Source organism: Zosterops lateralis (assembly GCF_965231275.1).
Source record: "Zosterops lateralis genome assembly, chromosome: 29".
In the NCBI taxonomy this organism is placed as follows: Eukaryota; Metazoa; Chordata; class Aves; order Passeriformes; family Zosteropidae; genus Zosterops; species Zosterops lateralis.
In genome coordinates this window covers 526359-545964 of record NC_139789.1, presented here as the reverse complement: position 1 = coordinate 545964, position 19606 = coordinate 526359, and the positions used below count along the sequence as shown (strand labels likewise).

General features: G+C 53.2%; 1 protein-coding gene across 1 annotated transcript; it reads left to right on the top strand.

Annotated features, from left to right (window-relative positions):
- Nucleotides 1–9240: 9240 nt before the first annotated feature.
- On the top strand, nucleotides 9241–18018 carry ANGPTL4 (angiopoietin like 4; the record flags this gene model as incomplete). Its single annotated transcript, XM_083880113.1, has 7 exons — nucleotides 9241–9756; nucleotides 10091–10201; nucleotides 10703–10829; nucleotides 15083–15196; nucleotides 15280–15375; nucleotides 15675–15950; nucleotides 16495–18018. The coding sequence occupies 7 exons, from the start codon at nucleotides 9241–9243 to the stop codon at nucleotides 16674–16676; spliced, it is 1422 nt and encodes a 473-aa protein (XP_083736239.1). The 3' UTR covers nucleotides 16677–18018.
- Nucleotides 18019–19606: the final 1588 nt, after the last annotated feature.

The window sequence follows — 19606 nt, the reverse complement described above, 5'->3', positions numbered from 1 at the left end:
AGCCCACCACACTAGCCCCCAGCCCACCCCCACACTGCACCAAAGGTTCTGTGGGGACCCTGGGCATCCCTCCTTCACTGAGGATGATTGGGATCTTTGCTGGAAGATTTAATCAATGTCTTGTTTCTCTCCTTGGCTCTAAAGCTCCTTTTTGCCTCTGGAAGAGGATAAGAATTAATTAAGCAAGAATTAATCAAAAAGCAGAAAGATGCAAATTTTCAAATGAGACATCAGGTGCTGTAGGCCCTGCCCTCTCTGTACTTTAATTCCAACCTCAGCTTGTTCTGCTCCAGCCACTGGCACCCCTCATGTCTATTCCGGGCCCAGAGCCCCATGCGAGCAGAAATCCCCTCTGCATTGCATCACCAGTTGAACTCCAGTGCATGCTGTCTCCAAAGCAACAAGCAGCTAAAATTGGTAGAAAGTTTGATTTGAGCCTGAGCCAAGCTTAATTTTTAATTGCTTCTAATTTCATTCTATGGGCTGAGTTTGCCGAACTGGGCAGAAAGGCCACAGGGGCAGGTGTGGGCCCAGTCACCCATGGGCAGCACTCAGCTCTCCCTGGTCTGGAGCCCTCAGCTGTAGCACTCTGAGGGTACACAGGGCCCCCAGACCTGGGGGTCCAGCTCAGCTGTCTTGTCCCTGGCTCCCAGACAGTCTCTGGGCACCCAGACAGGCTCTCAGCTCCCCAGGAGACTCATTTGTTGCTCCCATGGCAGAGGAGATTGAGCCCTTTAACTGAACCAAGAAGGCAGTGGGTCAGGATTTTAGCTTTTGGTTTTGTGTGTTCAAAAGACTATAATGGGGCAAGGATTTGGTATTAAATCCCAAACACCTTGTGGCATTCCTGAACCCATTCCTGTTCCTGCAGCCTTTCCCATTCCATGCCTAGAGCCTTTGTCTTCCCATCCCATCCCTGAAGCATACCCCTTGCATTCCTTCCATCCCATTCTATCTTATTCCACTTCTGTGGCCTTTCCCTTCCCATTTCATGGTGGGTCAACAAGTCAGGGGAGTGTTTCTGGAATGGAGACACAGAGGGAATCCCACAGTCAGCACTCACATTCCCTAGAAGGCACCTCTTTTTCCAAGTGTCCCCCTGAGCAGGGATTATGAGGCCACATTTCTGGTGTTATTCATGGCTGCCTACTGAGAGGCAAAAATCTTCAGGTCCTGGCTCAGAACTGCTGGAACTTTGCACAAAATCCTCAAACACATTATGCCTGTGCTGACACAGCAAACAGTTATTCAAATGGCAAAGGTCACTTTCCCCTTTCTGACAGCTATTTTTGCTACATATCCTGAAGTCCAAGGATAAAGGAGATGCACAGCCAGGCAGAGTTCTATCCCTCACACCAGCTCAGAGTGTTAGAAATGTTTGGGAGAAAGGAAGAAACCATCCTGGGGAAGAAGCCAGGAGGACAGTGTCCCTCCTACCTGGTCCTGCTGATGTACCCCAAAATCATCCCAAAGAGATCTGAGTGGGGATTGCAAACATTTACAGGATGTGGTTGTGCAAACGAGTATTGCCTGGACTGGCTGCACAGCAGGGTTTCACCAAAGCCCTGGGGCTGTGGCGAGGCTATTCCCTAGAAAGTGATCAGCACCTCAGCGAGACTCGGCATTGGATGGAAAGCAGCAAGTACCAGCAGCTCCCAGCCTATGGAGACTGCCGTGTGTCACCACTGGCTGGGAGCACCTGGGATCTGCACCCAGGTGGGCTGGGACTCCTTCAGGGAACCAACAGAGGTGGGGGAACAGCCATGAGGGCTGAGCCTACTGCCGGTGATGCCACAGCCACTGGCACAACCCAACTACTCCAACTCGATGGTGCTGAAGGCAGCCCTGAGCCACAGGAAGGTGTACCCCTCCTGCGATAGTGCACTCCTGTTGATACTTTCTGCATTTTCTGCAGAGTGCTAGGAGAGGCTGATAACAGGATGTTCATGGGTAGCCTTGCACCAGGACATGCACCATGAAACCTCTGGTGGGCTTTCTCTGGTTGGTCCAGGGGAACTCTTGATGAAAGTAAGGTCCCCACCAAGGAACGCATGGAAAGGCATCCAGGGGGACTTGCCTGGGGCCACTTGCACCTCATGGGCAAGGGCACTGGGAAGGCTGGGACCAGCCCTCTGCACCCTGACCTTCCTCTCCCTAGAGAGTTTCTCCCAGGAGAGTTTCTGCCCAGCTGATGGCACTGTTATGGGTGGGTTTGGAAGTGGCCATTTAGCAAGAGGGAACTACAAACACACTGTTAAAGGTGACACTCCCCCAACACAAACCCTGCTTTTCTGATTGAATGGAGGAGCCATGATGCTCCATGGCCTCAGGTGATCATTGCCAGCTCATGATCATGGCAACCTCAGCCACTTTGACAGAAAACTTCCCATTTTGGACTCCCTTTTTAGGATGGGAGGATTTTCCTGGACTCAGAATTTGTCTTTTCTCTGCGTTTTGCAACGAGGAAACAATTTCCAGGCCGCTTGAGTGTGTAGCTGCATTCTTGTCAATCGGGGCATTTTTCTCTGGATATTTGAATTTCTTTGTGTGGGGGATCGCCAAATGTCAAACCTGGGCACCTCCTAAGGGCACATTCTCAGCTCCAGCTGAGTGAGGTGGTCCAAGATCAGCATCCAAGCTCAAACCTCAGGCACAGGTTTGGACCTGCATCAAGTTTCTTACAGTGCCAACCAAAGTCCTGGGAATGGAAACACCTGTCTGCCAGGTAGAAACCCCACAGCCTTTGTTTTTTTAAGAAACTCAAACTAAACAGATGCTGCCCTGTCCCAGCAGAACTACTGCATGGCACATGCTCCTCTCTGACCCGAGGATGAAGAAAGCTAGGGGTAGGATGCCCCTGCAGAGGTACTTGTGAGAGCTGGGTACTGGGTTCCAAGCGTGGGACCCCCAGGCGAGGTATCTATGGGTGCTGTGTACTGGGGTGGTAGGATACCCCAGGAGATGTATCTCACTGCTGGGTGATGGATTCTGGGTGTGGGATGCTTCAGGAGAAATATCTTTGAGTACTGGGTGCTGGGCAGCCCCCATTTGGGAAGCCAAGCCCTGCAGCAGGAACAGTGCTGCTGTTCTTGGGAGAGCTCAGATCCACCCTGTGGTCAACAAAACACTCAGTTTAGGAAACCAAGAATCAGTCAAAGTCCCTGTCAGAGCAGGGAAAGAGCCATGGCTGGAAATAGGGCAACTCTTCTCTCCCAGATCTGCTGGGGATCTGGAGCTTCCCCAGCCACTGTTGGTGTTTCACTAGCAAGGGGGGATGGGAAAGGGGCTGCTGGAGTTCTTGATGCTTTGGAGCATTTTCATCTGTTTCTTTTCAGGTTTTTACAGGGCTTTTTTCACCTCCCAATGCCTGTATGTCCTGTGAGGTGGGTTGTAAAAATCTAGAAAAATCCAGAATCTGAACATGAAAATGCATTAAAATCTTGACTAAAGACTAAGATATATTTCCCTTTGGAAAATGCATGCAATGGACAAAGCCTTGTTTTCATCACTTTTTTTTGGTCCCTATCCTGCAGACCCTTCCTTTTACCTTTACAGCAGGAAATATCCCGACTTCCCAGACACAACCCCAGGCTGGTATTCCTGGACACCCTGTTATGTAGCTGAGCGCACAGTTTGGATGCAGCTAGTGGGGATGGACATTACCGCTGCCTCACCTGGTCCCTGGAGGCACAGCCCTGCCTCTCCCTGAGCTTTGGCCAGCAGAGCCAGATGAGGAGCCCAAGCACCATGTTGTCATAGTCACAAACCAAGCAGGGACATGAGTGGGAAGAGGTTTGATCACCAGCTGAGGTTTTCAGGAATGGTGACTCAAAATTTACATGCTTCTCTCTTTGCTGCTGCATGAGGGATGAGTCCCCTGTCATTCTCCTGTACAAAGCTCTGCTGCACTTTCCTGCAAGTCTCTTCCCAGGAGGAAAAGTAGCTGAGGCCCCATGGAGACAGGCAGAGATCTAGCAGAGCCCCTGTGGATGTGGCTGCTGCTGGCTATGGGTGAGGAGGCCACACAGCTCTTACCCAGCACTCACCCAGAACAGTGCTGGACAGGAGGGCACATCCCATGGGGTTCTTGTGGACACCCATCCTGAATGTCTTGGGACCGCTAAAAACTTTCCTGGGCAGCAGAAGTGACCTGGTCGTTTTTCACACAATGCAGCCAAAAAAAGCTTTTGTGTTGCATCAGGAAATCCAGCCTCTGAGGGCTGTGCCAGCAGGACGGAGGGGTCATGGCCACCAGCAGATGCTGACTGATAAATGCCAAGCAGTGCCAGAGCTGTCTCTGCCCCATCACAGAGGAGAAGATGGCTGGCCAGGAGTGACATCAGGGCTGCGGATGAACTCTTTGGGCTTTGCTTGTGATTGCCACAGCAGCTCTCTCCTTACAGTGGCTCTGGGCATCTCTTTCCAGTGGCTCTGGGCATCTCATTTCAGAAACTACAAATGAAATGAAAGGTTATTCAGAAAATACTGGAGAAGTCCCATGTTATCCTCATGCTCACCAAAGGCTCTACCAAATCGATTGTCTGTCACTAGCCAAACACTGCTGGTAAAATAGAAGCCACCTTTGTCTCATAAGGAGAGCAGACCCCAGTCCTGGTCCCTGTGATCCCGCCCTTTCCACATGGGCCTATGAGCAGACTGAGTATGCCAAGGGGCAGCCTCATCCCCAGGAACATTGAACTCCCTGAACATTTAGCTGCAAGCTCAGCCAGCCAGAGCCCCTAATGTGAAACGCATGTTGGTTAAACCAAGGGATGACTGTAAAAAATAAGGGTCGGATTTCTCTGGCTGCATAGCCTCCCACGTTACCCCAAGCCCTCTGGTTTCCTGTCTTCTGTCGTGTGTGACCTTCTGCACAGTAACCCCAGTGCTCCCCACAGAGCCCGGGATGGCAGAAAGAATAAAGGGGAGTGAAGACTTGCATAACGTTCATCCAGGCTTGCCAGGAAAATAAGAAGACTGGTTGGAATGAGAGCATTGCTGGCCTTTTATGTCAGCTTTTCAAACATGAAAATGGGCCTCCCTGCTCTGGGCTAATGGGCCCCAGGACCTTCCCCAGATGAGAGGGACCCCAGGGTGGCTGCAACCTTTACCCATTCTCTAGAAGATATGGCAACCTGGGTAACAACATCTTGCCTCACTTGACTTGCCAGTGGTTTACCAAGGGCTGCCCTGTGCTGGCAGGGAAAGCCAGAGGAGACAGTGTGGGAATGGAGCCCAGTGACATGGTTGATCTCCCTATGAAGCTGCTTCTCACTGGGGTGGAGAGCTGTGGCAAATTTTCCATCTTTCTGACTGACCCTGCTTGGAAGTTCATCTCTACTCAAGAAGCAGCCAAGAGCAGAAGTTTTGAGTGCCCTCTGACAGGATGAGGGGGTGTCCCCAGCCCTGTGAAAGGATGGAGGCTATGCTCTGGAAGGTTGTGCCACTCTGCTGTCCTCACTCTGCTGTGAAGGTTGGGGTACAACCAACCCGGACAGGTGGCAGGAGCCGCTTGGCCCTTCTCCAGAGGGGGGAGTGACAAAGCTTGAGCCAGCAAACTTGCTTGGGAAGAGTGGGAATAGGTGACCTCAAGGGTGGGGGTTTAGCAAGCTGTTCGGCTGCAGGGGTAGACCAGGGTAGTGAAGAATGAATCCTTGCAGGACCAGGTGTGAGCAGAGACTGAGGTGGATGGGGTACCCACTCTGCCTGGGAATGATGCCAGTGCCTGTCTGGGTGAAGCATGCTGCTGCACCCATGTGGGGGCCAGTAGGAAATCTGTGTTGGATTTTTCCCACCCTCTGTTGAATCAGAATTATGTTCCTCTGGAAAACCTAAATTTATCCTTGAAGCTGTGATGATGTATTTCACACATCCTATTCCCTCTCACTGGAGTCTCGCTTATGTTTGCAATTTCTAACGACAAAGCAGCGCTGTGAGCAACCTTTCTATAAATCATCCAACTATCCCTCCTGGTGATGTGAGCCTGGGGCTGAGCAGCTGCAGGAATTTGTGTGAGTTCAGACTGGGCTGAACTTTCACACAGTGACCTGCCAGGTCAGCCTGGGAAGGAGCAGGACGGAGAAAGGCAGGGAACAAAGATGTTCCCTACAGCCCACCCGCTCACAGCCTGATGTGCATAGGACAGGAATGGGGATGAGGACAGGGGGATGTGCCACTACGCATGTGGGGGCTGTTTGAAGGAGCTACTTGTGATGCGTGCTGGTGATACTGCCTTTCCTGGGTGTCTGAGCTGCTGGGACCGCATGGAAGAAGGGATAGAGATGGATATAGTGATAGGAATAAGGATAAGAATTGGAGGATGGGGTTGAGAGCATCCCTTGGTCCTGAGAGAACCTCCACAGAAAATAACTTCCTCTGGAGTCTGCTGTTCCCTGCCCAAGGGATGACCCCAGACACCCACAGAGAGCACCAAGAGCCATTGTTGTGCCCTGCTGGTCCCTGTCCTGCTCTGGGTCCCAAGGCCACTGGGCTGGAGCAGTGTCCTCATGGGGTCCCTCCTGGGGACCTGCACAGGGGACAAGGTCCTTCATCCCTTGGGACCAAATCTCAATCCTCCCCTCGCCCCAAGCCAACCTGGCAGTTGGGACCCTACAGAGATTTTTACCACAGCCCTTTTCCACACCGGACAGAGCAGGGCATGGAGAAATGCCCCAGGAGCTCTGCTGGCCAGGCTGTTTTAAGCTCCATTTGAATTTGAGACCACCCAGCTCTGTGGAGAGCACTTTCTCATCAGGTCATTCATAGCCTGATGCAGCTCATGGCCTCTGAGGACTTTGCATTTGTGTACCTTAAAACTTCGTATTTCTCAGGGCAAATTTGAGAAGTCGCAATAGGAAAACACAGTCAAAGGAAAACGCAGTCAAAGGAAAACACATTAATCATACGGCTTCTCAACAGGCCTTGGCTTCTCACATTCCCTCTCTCCTGCCACTGCAGAAAATAACCAGTGGTAACATGTCTGCTGCAGCACCCGGAGTAACCCTGTCATTTCCCAGGACAAGCTCCAGTGTTGGGTAATGGTGGGCAGGGAGCAGAGCTCACACAGGATTCATTTTGCCTGACGTCGTTAACCCACAGCAATAGCCAACACATGAAATTGTGCTTCCCTGTTTGTACCAGTGACTCAAGGGTTGGTGTTCTCCAGTCCAGAGGGCTCTTGGGGTGACGGGTGCTCCAGCCTTGGGCTCCATGGGCATGAGTCCTGCCAACTCACTCCCTCCTGGGATGCCAAAAACCAACAATACAAGCTAAAAAGCTAAAAAGCTAAAAAGCTAAAAATTATTTTTTAGATTCTATCTGGAAAATTTTGGCAGCCCCTAAAGCAGTCAGGAGTGGTGGGTATGGTGGCAGATCTGTCCTTGACCAGGAGCCATGCAGGCCAGCCAGGGGCACCCTAAAGAGCTTGCAGGGACCTCAGACCCTGCAGCAAAGGATGTTGGAGGGGGGGCAGTGGAACCCCCTCCCCGCCACTACCACCTCTATGTCCCCAGCTCCTCTCTAGCAATAGCATCAGGGAGAGCTGGGACTCCCCCAAAGCACAAAGACTTGGAAAAAGACATTCACATTTTGTTTCTTTTTTCTTCTGCAGTGTTTTCTACCTGTTTTTGGTTTTTTTTCCTCTTGCCTCACTTGAAAAAAATCCTTCTGACCATGAAATAAATGTGAAAACAGTTGCTAGCGGAGGGGTCTTGGGACTCTCTGGAGTATGTGCCTGCTGGAATTTCCAAAATTCCTCTTTAACCTCTGTGACTCCACACTGAGCTGTTGCTGTTGGGGGCATTCTCTTAGGTCTCTCACTCAACCTTCCAATAGCATCAGCCTGGGAAATACTTGGAGATGGCGTGAGGACTCCTGGAAAGAGAAGTCCTCCAGCCAGGCGTTTTTGGATGAGATGAAAGCCTTTTCCTGGGGCCATGCCTGACTGCAGGGCTCTGAGCGGCAGCGGTGGGATGGAGGCAGAACTGCTGTGGGCTTCAGTGGAGGAGTTCGACCCGGGAACCAGGGAGCTGCAGCCCCGGTCCCAGGGGGCTCACGTCAGCCAGACCCCGTGAGTGGTGGGAAGGAGGGATTTGGCTCCAAAATCCAGAGTGGGAGGAGAGGCAGTTCCCTGCTCGAGGCTGCGCAGCGCGGAGCAGGGACAGAGCCCTGGGGCAGCAGGAGGAAGTGCCCTGTGGGGAGGGAGCAGAAGGGCTCCATCTGTTCCAGTTCGAGCAGAGCCGACAACAGCTCTATCGCGGTGTGTGAATTCCTTCACGGAGAGAAAACAAGGACTCGAAAATCCCTTTAAGCCAGAAGAAAAAGGCAGAACAAGACGGAAGAGCCAGAAACCAGGGTCCAAGACATTGGCAAATAAAATAAGATGCACGTTTTTTCCCGGGTGTGTGTGTGTGTGTGTGTGTGTGTGTGTGTGTGTGAATGAAACCTGCGGGGGGAGGGTAGTGAGAGATGGATCTATCCATCCTTGTTGCTCTTGGAGACCAGGAATGTTTAGAGGAGTGAACATTCTGCTTCCCTCAGCTGTACAGAGGAGCTGACACTGACCGTGCCCCCTCTCCAGGGTTGGCAGCACCCACCTGTGCCAGGCCAGGGCCCTCCAGCAGAGACTTGTGCTACAGGGTACTCCCGCCCCTGGGGCCAGCGGGTCTCAGAGGGGCATGGCCTCAGAAGGTGACAAGGGTGCATCCACGGGAGTAGGGGACCAAGCATCACGGCTTGGTGCAGATCAGGGTCCCCAGTGCAGGATGAGGGGCAGGACGGTCAGCAGGGATGGAATAGGGATGGGCATGGGGACAGGGATGGGCATGGGGACAGGGATGGGAACAGGTATGGGCATAGGGTAGGGATAGGAATGGGGATGGAGATAGGGATAGGAAAACAGATGGGAATGGGGACAAGAGTGGGATGAGGAGGGGAATGGGGACAGGGATGGAGATGAGGACAAGGACAGGAATGGAAATGGGGACGGAGACGAGGATGGGGATAACGATGAAGACTGGTGCAAGCAGGGCTCAGCGACAGGGACCAAGGCTGCCCCGGGCGAGGGTGGACAAGACTCGGAGCGGGCGGCGGATACAGGGCCTGAACCGTGGCCGACGGGGAGGACGAACAAAGCGGCGGGGCCGGGTGGGCGGGGAGGGGCCGCTGCGGAGCCCTCCCCGCCACGGGGGCATAAAAGCAGGGCGGCGGCAACGGCGCCGGTGGAGGAGCGAAATGGGTACAATGCAGTTCGGCGGCGCAGCGTTGCTGCTGTGCGCGGCGGGGCTGGCCGCGGCCCCCGCGCCGGCTCCAGGACCCGGGGCCGAGCGGCGGGCGGCGGCGGGAGCCGGGCGGGAGCGGCGGGCGCAGTTCGCCTCCTGGGACGAGGTGAACGTGCTGGCCCATGGGCTGCTGCAGCTGGGTCACGGCCTGAAGGAGCACGTGGAGCGCACCAAGGGACAGCTGCGGGAGCTGGGGGGACGGCTGAGCGCCCACAACAGCTCTCTGGGGCGGCTGCTGCGGCAGGCGCGGGAGGCGCAGGAGCGCGGCGAGCGACTGCGGGGCAGCGTGCGGGAGCTGGAGGGCCGCGGCCAGCACCTACTCAACCTCTCCGAGGCGCTGCGGCAGCGGCTGGAGGAGGTGGCGGCTGACAAGGACGCGATCCAGGGCCGGCTGGAGCGGCTGGAGGGCCGGGTCCATCTGGCCCTGCAGGCGCGGCCGGCTGGGAACCAGAGCGCTCGGGACCTGGGGGCGCTGCAGGTGAGCGCGGAGCCACCGGCATCCGCTGGAGGAGCGGGGGGTGAACCAGACTAACACTGGCCGGGTGGAGCGGGATAGAGAGGACCCGACAGGCCCCTGCCACTGGCACCGATTCGGGGAGCATTAGTGGGAGGACATACCTCAGACCCACTAGGGGACACCGGGAGCGACTGCGGGAGAGAGCGATGGGGGACCCGACTGTCCCGGGACATCGGGAGCAGCGGGCGGTTATCAGCTTCAGGAGAGCAGAGAGGTCCTGGGAGCACCCTCCTGGGAGTCTCGCATAGCCCGAGCTTCCCGTAGCTATGGGGCTCACCTGGCATCTCCCCCATAGTCCCTGATGGATGCTCAGAACCTGCGGATTGAGGAGCTTCTGCAGAAAATCAAGCAGCAGCAGTACAAGCTGGACAAGCAGAACCTGCAGATTAAAAGCCTGCAGAGCAAGGTGAGCACCTGTCCTGTGTTGCAGCCCCCACCCTGGCCCTATACATGCTCTGGGCACCCTGGTGTCCAGAACACCCCTGCTGTCCCAGCACTGGTGGCTCTGCTGGTGTTCCCTGGCTTTGGGGACCCCAAAGGGGCCACCGCTCTGGTCACTGTGCTGCAGTGTATTATCAGTGATGTGAGGGTAGCAACCTGCAAGCTTCCAGAGAGTTTGTATGGAGCAATAGGTGGAACTGGTGGGTGGGAACAGCCTCCCTGGCCTCTGCCTTTGCATTCATCTGCAGAATAGACTAGCTAGCATATGTGTGAAAAAAACACAATCATTTCTGGCTTTGCTAGGACTCAGTATCTCCTGTTCCTCAAGATTTCTAATCAAGTTCAGCCCCAGCTCTGGCCACAGGGAGTGGCTGGCATGTGGCTGACCTGCTCTCCTGAGTAACAGGGTGGAAAACAAGCTGATATAAAACTGTTCTGACTTGTGGTTTTTTGGGTTTTTTTTTAGGTCAATCTACTAATTCCCCTACACCACAACAAAACCCAGTCTCCAAAGTGGAAGATAAACCTGAAAAAGAGCCTCAACCTCACCAACCAGAGTCAGAATGGCAGTGGGGAGTCCATGCAGACACAGAGTGAGTATCTACTTGTGCTGCCCTGCTCCTCCATGGCAGAACAAACCTGTAGCAGTTGGAACCTTTTGGAAACAAAAGGCTCATTTGTCCTGAGCCAGGATGTGAGATTTGCTTGAAAAGCTGGAGCTTGAAAGTATGGCCAGAGTGAAAGATTCTGGAGTACAGACTTGCCTTCTGGGCCAGTATTAGTCCAGCGGGAATTTAAGGATTAAAGAGGCTTTTTTCTTGCTTGGCATTAGAAATGCAGTGGGGAGCAGACAAAGCCTGAGAACAGGTATTTGTCAGAAAGGATTGGCAGGTGTGGGGTGAGGAGAGGATGGTCTCAGCTCTTTTGAGTTAACTCTTGTTCACCTGCTCACACTTCACCAGGCAGGATCTGCTTTGCTGTTTGTTGGAGGAGGGGAGGGTTAGGGAGCCCTGGCCTGAGGGCAGAGCTGTGTGCTTGTGTATCTCCCTTGGCTCATATTTAGAGCTCATGCATGAAACGCTACTGTCTCAGCTCACACCGTCCTAAGCTGAAGGTGGTGAGTTGCAGTGGATGCTCACAGCCCTCAGAAATGTGCACTGGAGCAGGCAAGTGGATACTGCATCTGCAACTCCTGGCTCTGCCTGGAGCATCTTCTCCCCCTGCAGTAAGACTGGAGGGGCTCCTGCAAAGGAAAGGGCAGCAGAGCAGGTGTCCCCAGCTGTGCCATGTCCTGCAGCCTCCCTCCAGACAAGAACTGATATCCCTGCAGGGTTTGCTGGTCAGGAGCAGCTGCTGTCATGCTGTATCAGCTACATCACAGTGCTGGCTCTGCCTGTGCCGCTGTTTAGGGATCTTCAGCAGGAGGAAAACAGAAGCCAGGCAGGATGAGGAGGCATGGGGAGTTCCTGCTCAGGGCCTGATGCAGGGATGGTTATGGGAAAACATGATAATTTGTGGAGCCTGGAGTTGTCACTGGTGTGTCTGAAAGCTAGGTGGGCAGAACAAAGGGCTTGTCCACATGGACAAGAAGAAAGGTGGGATGTGAGGCTTCAAGCTCCTCCTGGAGCACAGCTCAGTGGGGCTGGGAAGGGTCAACCTTACTCAGAGCAGCAGTTCTGAGCCAGAAAACTCTCTCAGAACTTCTTCCCTTTTTTTCTAAGCTCTGCTTTGTGACTTGCCTGCATAGAACAGTTTGGATGGGAAGGGGCCTAGGGGCCTTTAGAGGTTATCTAATATAACCCTTGAATCCACTCTTGGGTTATACTGAAAGTGGGGTGCAGGGAGATAGATTGGGACCATTGCTACTTGCTGGTGCAGATGTAGGATATTCTGGCTGATGCTTGCTACAGAAATGTTTGTGATGCATCGTGGAAGGCAGCAAGAGCTACAGCCTCCAGGGATGCTGTATGATCTTTCCAGTGCTGCAGTGTCCCTGATGGAAAGACCCTGGACATGCCAATTCTGTCCTGTCAGCTGTGAGCTTCCCTTTTCCTTACCTAATCCCTGATGTTGGTATCACTGACAGAAAACAAATTGGCTTCCTTTCATTAGCAAGCCGAGTGAATTTTCTGTCAAATCTTAAAGAACAGATGCTGGCCCTGTGCCCTCTGCCTGGTGAGGCTTGTGGCCACTTTCAGAACAGGGGAGTGCCAGGGAGGCTTGTGCTGGCGGCTCCCAACTATTGTCAGGCAGAGCCTGGTGTTGGCATGGCCCTGGGGAGCAGCGATGAACTCCACCAGTAGCCCTTGCAGAAAGACCCTTTTATTTTCCTCCAGTGAAACACAATTTTTTTCAGGGCAGGGCTGGCATGGGGCCAAGCATGTGAAAGTTGAAGGCTCAAAGCTGCCTGGAGAGTGAGAGGCTTAATAACTTGCAGAAAGAGGATCACGTCTTTGGGCAGAGCCTGTGCTTGCTGGCAGCCATCCGAGTAGGGGAAAGGTAGAGCTCTGCTCATGCTCTCCCTGTGGTGCTGAGACTCCAAAATAATGGGGTTGGGTTGGGGCAGGAGAGGGGGAGGCAATGCAGGCAGCTCTAGCCCTTATGCCCTGCCACCCCTGAGGATGGGTGTTTATACCAGGTTAGTGACCTCTCCTGTGTCGTGGCTGGAAATCCTGTTGGGTGAACATGGGGCCTAAGGTAAGTCCAGCCTTGTTGTGTTGCTTGGCTAAATAAAGGGGGAGGGAAAAGAAAACACAGGAGCAGTCAGGAGGGCTTGTTTTGCTGGTGCTGTTCGGATGTGCAACATGAACTGGAACTAACAAGCGTGTTCCTCAAACAAAAAGATTGAGCAGAGGCTGTTCAAACAGCTGCATCTCATTCAGCTGTGGCACCAGGGGAACAGGGATCGAGTGCAGCCAGGGCCCAGAAATGAGAAACAGGCAGAGATGGAGTTGACCTTTGCATGCTGGGACCACTGAACATCCTGGCACTATCCCACCGATGCTGGGAGATGCAGTGAGAGAGGAGGTGAGGAGCTTGGCAAGCCCAGCACCTTCCTGCTTTGGCAATTATGAGCAGGGGCTTCTAGCTGGGGCGTTCCTTCCTCTGAGCCTGGTTTTCTTCCCTGCCTGCATTTACCCAGAAAGTAGGGATATTCAGGATGCACTCAGCCCCTGCATTGCTGTGGGGCTCTGTGTGGTTTTGATCCTTGATACGCAACGCCCTCAATCCCTGTCATGGGTTCAGGGTAGGGCTGGGGCACAGCTTGTCCTGTGGTGCACTATGGTGGTATCAATCCTGCCCTGGGGGTGCAAGGGATGTGACTGCCATCTGTGCTGGCTGTGGGAGAGGGGCTGCCTCTGCTGAGGAAGGGAAATTTGGGGGGGGGGACGGGGAAGTGAAGGGAGGAATATGTTGGAAATGGGTGAAAGGTGATGGCAGGTGTCATATTTCTGTCCCCTGGGTCTCCCCTGACTTTTCCTCCAACTGGGGCTCTGCTCTTCACCCCAATGCGGCATGAAGGCTCCCCAGTGCTCAGTGAGGATGGGATGCAGTGATGCTCTGCAGGGGCTGCTTTTGCTCTTGGCAGCTCAAAGACCCTTTTTCTCCTCCTCCATCTGCCCCCAGGAAGCCCCTGGCTGCTGGAGGAAGTCCTTCTCCCTGCTGCTGCTCTGGATCATGGTGTCAGCCCTTACCCTGGGGCAGCTTCTGAGAGGGGACCCCCAGGGCTGACACCCCAGCACAGCCCAGGGTTTGTCTTGAGATTTCTTGTCTGTCTCAGCGTTGTGCTGGCAGCAGCTGTGAGCCAGGGTAGCCAGAGCTACAACCCATCCACCCTGGCTTGGGGAGAACAGGCTGCCTTTGTCTGGGGGTGATCGGGACACCTGTCCCTGCTGACAAAGAGCCCCTTGACTGTGTGGCAGCTGAAGTCCCTGCACATCCTCCTGTGGCCTTTTGACTCAGGTGTTGTAACAGGTTCTTCATGGCTCATCTCTCTCAAGTGCTGTGGGTGGTGGTTCCTGGATGGACTTTTATCAGTGCTGTTGAAAAGGTGCTTTGCTGGCAGCTCTGGGCAAAGTCCCTGCAGGGCAGAAGGACCATCCCTGGGGATGGAGGGGATTGAAGCAGGGTGTGGCTTCACCCTGGGCAATCCACTCCTGCAATGAGCTGGGGCTCCCAGACTCCACCCCCTCCTCCCCCCCCCCCCCCCCCGCTTGCCTTAGTCACTGTATCTTGGAAAAAGGGTCACCCCCGCCTGGCACTGTGCCTGCTGGGGGCAGGTTGCCTAGCAGGATGTCTGGCTGGGGCCACCACAGTTGCTGGGAGAAAGAGGTCATGTGCTGGATGCTCAGCCACCTTCCTGATGCCAGGACTTTGTCTTTCTTTAGACCCCTGAGGCCCCTTGACCCTGCTTCAGCCTTGTGTGGGATGGGGATGCTTGGCCCTGGTGTTGCCCCATCCCAAATGGGCTGCTCCTGTCTGTGGGCGAAGAGGGACCTGGGAGAAGTTACAATAAATACCTAGGAAGCTCCTTTGTCCCTCCTTGATGGGGAGCCCTGCTCTCCAGCTGAGGTCACTCTGGCCTGGCCCAAAGTCCGGCTTCTGCCTTGGATGAAAGCCCAAGGTGCTCTGTTTGTATAAAAGGGAAGATGTGGGGTCACAGTGTTTAAAGATGCTGAAGTCAGGGGGCATTGTCCCCAGCACATGTCCAGAACTACAGCCACTGCTGTGCACAACTGACTGGGCTTGAGGCCAGGGCTGCAGGTGCTGGGCCATTGTAGGAGCAACCTGCTGAGGAAGTGGGGTTTGTGGCCATCTCCTCAGTTGCTTTTTCCTTCCTCTGCAGAGCTCCCAGAGGGTTGCCACCAGCTCTTCCTGGCTGGGCAGCAAAGCAGTGGCGTTTTCCAGGTGCAGCCTGCAGGATCTCAGCCCTTCAAAGTCTACTGCGACATGACTGCAGGTAAAGCTGTGCAGTGTCCCACAGCACTTGGGAGAGTTCCCTTGTAAATGGTAACGCCAAGTGACTGTTTTCCCTTCCCACAGAGGGTGGCTGGACAGTGGTCCAGAGGCGCATGGATGGCTCTGTAGACTTTGACCAGCTGTGGGATGCCTACAAGAATGGCTTCGGAGACCTTCATGGTAGGTGGACCATGGTGTCTATGTTCTCACTGTGGGATAAGGGAAGCTTAGTGGAAGTTATTCCCCTTGCTGGCCTCTGGAGCTCTCTGTGCTGGAGCATAGATGTGGACTGAAGCAGGGGGACACAGCTTGCAGAGCAGGGGTCCTTGATCTTCCTGATGTGTCCTGCAGGTGCCAGACAGTGATTCTAATGCTGCAGCATCCTAAGTTGTCCCTGTTTGTCCCTGGAGCTTGCTCACATCTCTGCTTTTCATGGCATGTTTGTGTCCCTGCAGCCAATGTCATGAGTCTTATTTCAGGTGACTTTTGGTTGGGCCTGGAGAAGATACATCACCTTGTCCAACAGGGAAAATACAATCTCCTGATTGAGCTGGAGGACTGGGAGGGGAATTCCCAGGTGGTTCAGTTTGTCTTCAGTCTTGGTGGTGAGAGCACAGCCTACACACTCAACCTGCTGGGGCCTCTGTCTGGAGAGCTGGAAAATGCCATTGGGGAATTCAGGCAGCTGCCCTTCTCCACTCGGGATCGTGACCATGACCTTAAAGCTGACACAAACTGTGCCAAACACCTCTCAGGTCAGTCTGAGATCTTCTATCCCAGTATGTGCATTTCCCTTTCAGCCTTCCACTGTCTGGTGGTGGTCTAGTGGGACACAGACCCTGTGGCACTAGACCCCTTTGCTGTTGAGCTGGTCTTGTCCCCTACTTCCCTGGGACAGCTTCCCTTCCTTTGGCAGGAACTGTACAGGGAACCAAGAGGGAAGCTGAAGCAGGGTTCATGATTCAGGTCTTGGACCAAGCATCTGTCCTCATAACAACTTTGCTGTCTGCCACTTTGCTTGGAACCTTTTCAAGCAGAGCAGAGGCCTCTCTTGCCCTGGCTGCTGAAGGTTTTTCACACAAGGAGGAGCAGCCTGGATTTGCAGATGCAGCCTGAAATAATGTAGGATCTATGAAAGGTTCCCCAGTGCATGGGACTCCTTGACTGTACATGAGATGGTCTTGTAAGATCCTGAAGCTCTGGAAAAGTGGGGGAAATAGGGGCATCAACTGCCTTGAATCTGTGTTTTTCTGTCTGGAGTTTCTATGAGTTAAAATTGTGTCTTCATTGCCCTTGTAGGTGGCTGGTGGTTCAGCACCTGTGGCCATGCCAACCTCAATGGGAGATACTTCCGTTCCATCCCCCGGCAGAGGCATGAGCGTAAGCAGGGCATCTTTTGGAAGACATGGAAGGGCAGGTACTACCCCCTGAAGTCAACCATCATGAAAATCCAGCCTGCAGCACTGGAAGCAGAGCCCTAAAGTTGTTACTTGAGACTTTCTCTGTGGAGCATGGACCTGAGCTCCATCACTAGGTGTTTACAGAAAACAACCTCCCCTTCCTTGGTTAGAGGCCCTTTAGAGGCATAACACTGCTCCTCACTAAAAGTAAAACAGCTCCACATTGCCAAAACCCCTGGATGGGAGCTCCCAAACCTGAAGAGGAGCCCCAGGAGGGAGATCCACCTCCAGAGCATGCACAAGGGTCTTCTAACCTGCCACGTGCTGCTGCGGGAAGTTCAAATTATTCGCTGCTCTCTATCCTGTCTTAACATTTCTGTACTGTGTTGATGAGCTGGGCCTGGGGCAGGTGGGGGCATATGAAGTGTCTCACTGCTCTGGACCATAGCACTGGGTGTGGAGCCTTGCTATGTCCTGTCTTTCACTGTTGTTCCCAAATGACGTCCCATGTACCCTCCTGTGAGAGCTCCTGGAGCCTCCTTCCTGTGTGGGGGCTGGGGGCAGTGAGCCTCAGGGAGCTCTATCTGTTCAGCCCCTGTCCTCCTGAGGTACAGGGCTTGGTGGGAGGGCTGAGGTTGACCTGTGCAGAAGGGAAACTCAGGCTCACTTGCCTTCCCTTTGAAGACCAGTATTTCTGGCTGTGCTGGAATTTGCTGGGAGCTGGGAAAACTGCTTCCAGCTCTAAGGTTGATGGGTGAGATCCTGCAGCTGCTTGCCTGAGGGGCCAGTCCTGGGGTCCTGTGTCTGGAGCCTGCAAGTGCTGCTGGGGGTGGGTAGGATGAGCAGTGGAGCAGCACAGATACAGAGCAGAGACTGTCCCTGGGTGGGACCAGCCCTGCTGTCACTGTCAGTCCCCCAAAAGTAAGGGCTGCCTTATTCCAGCAGACACCTCATGCTTTGCAGAGTGACTGGACCTGTCACACATGTATGTCCCAGTACTACAAGGCCAGGGGACTGCAGGGTTTCTCTGCAAGAGCCACAGAGCCACACTTCATAAGGTGTGTACCATGATGTACTGCATTACCTCTGCCTTTGGTGTCTGGGGAGAGGTGGCCAAAAGAGGTCCCTGAAAACTTACAGGCCAAGCTGCAGTCTTGGGGCTTCCCAAGCATCCTGCCCTATTGAAGTCATATTGACTACTCTGCTAGAGCTCCTAGCTGCTAAATACTGTACATAGTTGTTTGTAGGATGTTGAACCTTGTTGATGAATTCCCTGTTTCAATTTGTTTTCATATTTAAATGCAGTGTTAACAATGTGGTGTAATTTATAAATGTTGATGCTGGAAAGGAAAGCAAGTGTAGTTTGTGTATTTTAAACTTTTTTTGTACTAAAGTATCTTTTCTGAAGATGTCTTTTAATAAAAACAAGCCTTTAAGTGTCCTGCCTGGATTATTTTCCTGATGGCAGGTGTGTGGGACCATTGTGAGGACTCTGCATTTGAAAATTTCCTTTGTTGGAATTGTGACCTGAGCCCTCTGCTCCCTTCTGACCTCCATGTTCATCTGTAGCCTTATGGAATGCTGAGATAAATTGCTGCTATAGGGCCCAGCATCAGGTTTTAGTCTGCTTGAAGCTTATGGGCTCCTAAATTTCTTTTCTTCCTGGAAATTAGGCTGTGGGGCAGCAAGTTTATAAGTGCTGATGTGTTGGGTTCTCTTATTCCCTGATGGCAGACCTTTGAACGAAGAGAATATTCCTTGGTGGTGGCTGGAAAAGCTTGTGCCATGTCTTTGAAAATGAGCAGAGGCTGAGGTCTGGATGATCCAGGCCCAACAAAGTCACCTGATGAGGGCAAGCCCCACTAAATAGCAGCCTTTTAGCTGCTCATAACACGTGTGTCGTCATCTCCAAAAGTATTTATTGTAACTTCTGTGGGGGTGATTATAGACATCAGAATGAAATGAGCTGGGGATGGAGCAGGGATCTTTAAGGTGATGGGGGTAAATTCCAGCAGTGGTCCCAATCCCATCTATATTTTTTTTTCAGCTCCAATATCATAGAAGATAACCATAGGAGAAAAGCCTAGGTCCTTCTCTGGCTGGTCAGGGAAGGAAGAGGAAAAACTGCTTGTTGCAGGAAGAAGAGATGAGACTGGTGTAGTCCCCTGAGCAGCTCTGTAAATATCTGATGTGGCCCTAGCTCCCATATCTGTCCTGTTTCTCTCTTAATGATAGCTCCAAGCACAACTGTGCAAACATCTCATTATACCCAGCTCTGTGCTCACTCCTGCATTCAGCAATGCATTTTTAATATTCTCTTTGCTTAATTCAAAACTTGCTTAGTCCTTGAGTGGAGCAGCAGATACTGGAGTGCATATTTTAGTCTGGATGCTAAAGTGATGAGACTGAGGTGGGATTTATGCATCAAATAGAAGCTGATGAAGGAGCTGTTCTGCAGTACCAGGTGGTTTTTTTGTAGACTTAGGGTTTGCTCCTCTGTGGTGCATGTGATGTACAGGAGGTGCCTGGTGGATGGTGCTAGCCAGTACCGGACACCATCCAGGGTTTGGTAAATGCCCTAAATCTTGCCTATCCTGGGGAATCACAGCTTCTGCTTTCCTGTGTGTCTCAGTCTTGCATGTTCTGCTGCACGAGTCTCCATATTCCTTAAGTGTCAGTGCCACCCATACCCCAGGGCCAGCGGTACCACACTGTAGCTTGTGGCATCTTCGGGCCCCTTCAAGGTCCATCTGCAGAAGCCAGTTCTGAGTCTGTTTTCATCTGAAATCCTCCACCTCTTTCATTTTTAACAAGCATTTAAACTGCAGTTCGTGGCAGCGTCTGGGAGGTGCCGCAGGGCTCCCTCCAGCGACAGCAACAGACCCAGCACGGCGCTGCCGGAGCACAAGCGTCCTCCAGGTACCGAATGCTGCTGCTCCCAAAACCAGCCGTGGTTCCTGCAGGGGAACCTCCTGTGCCAGCAGCTCCTGGTGGCATGAGCCACCCGGGAC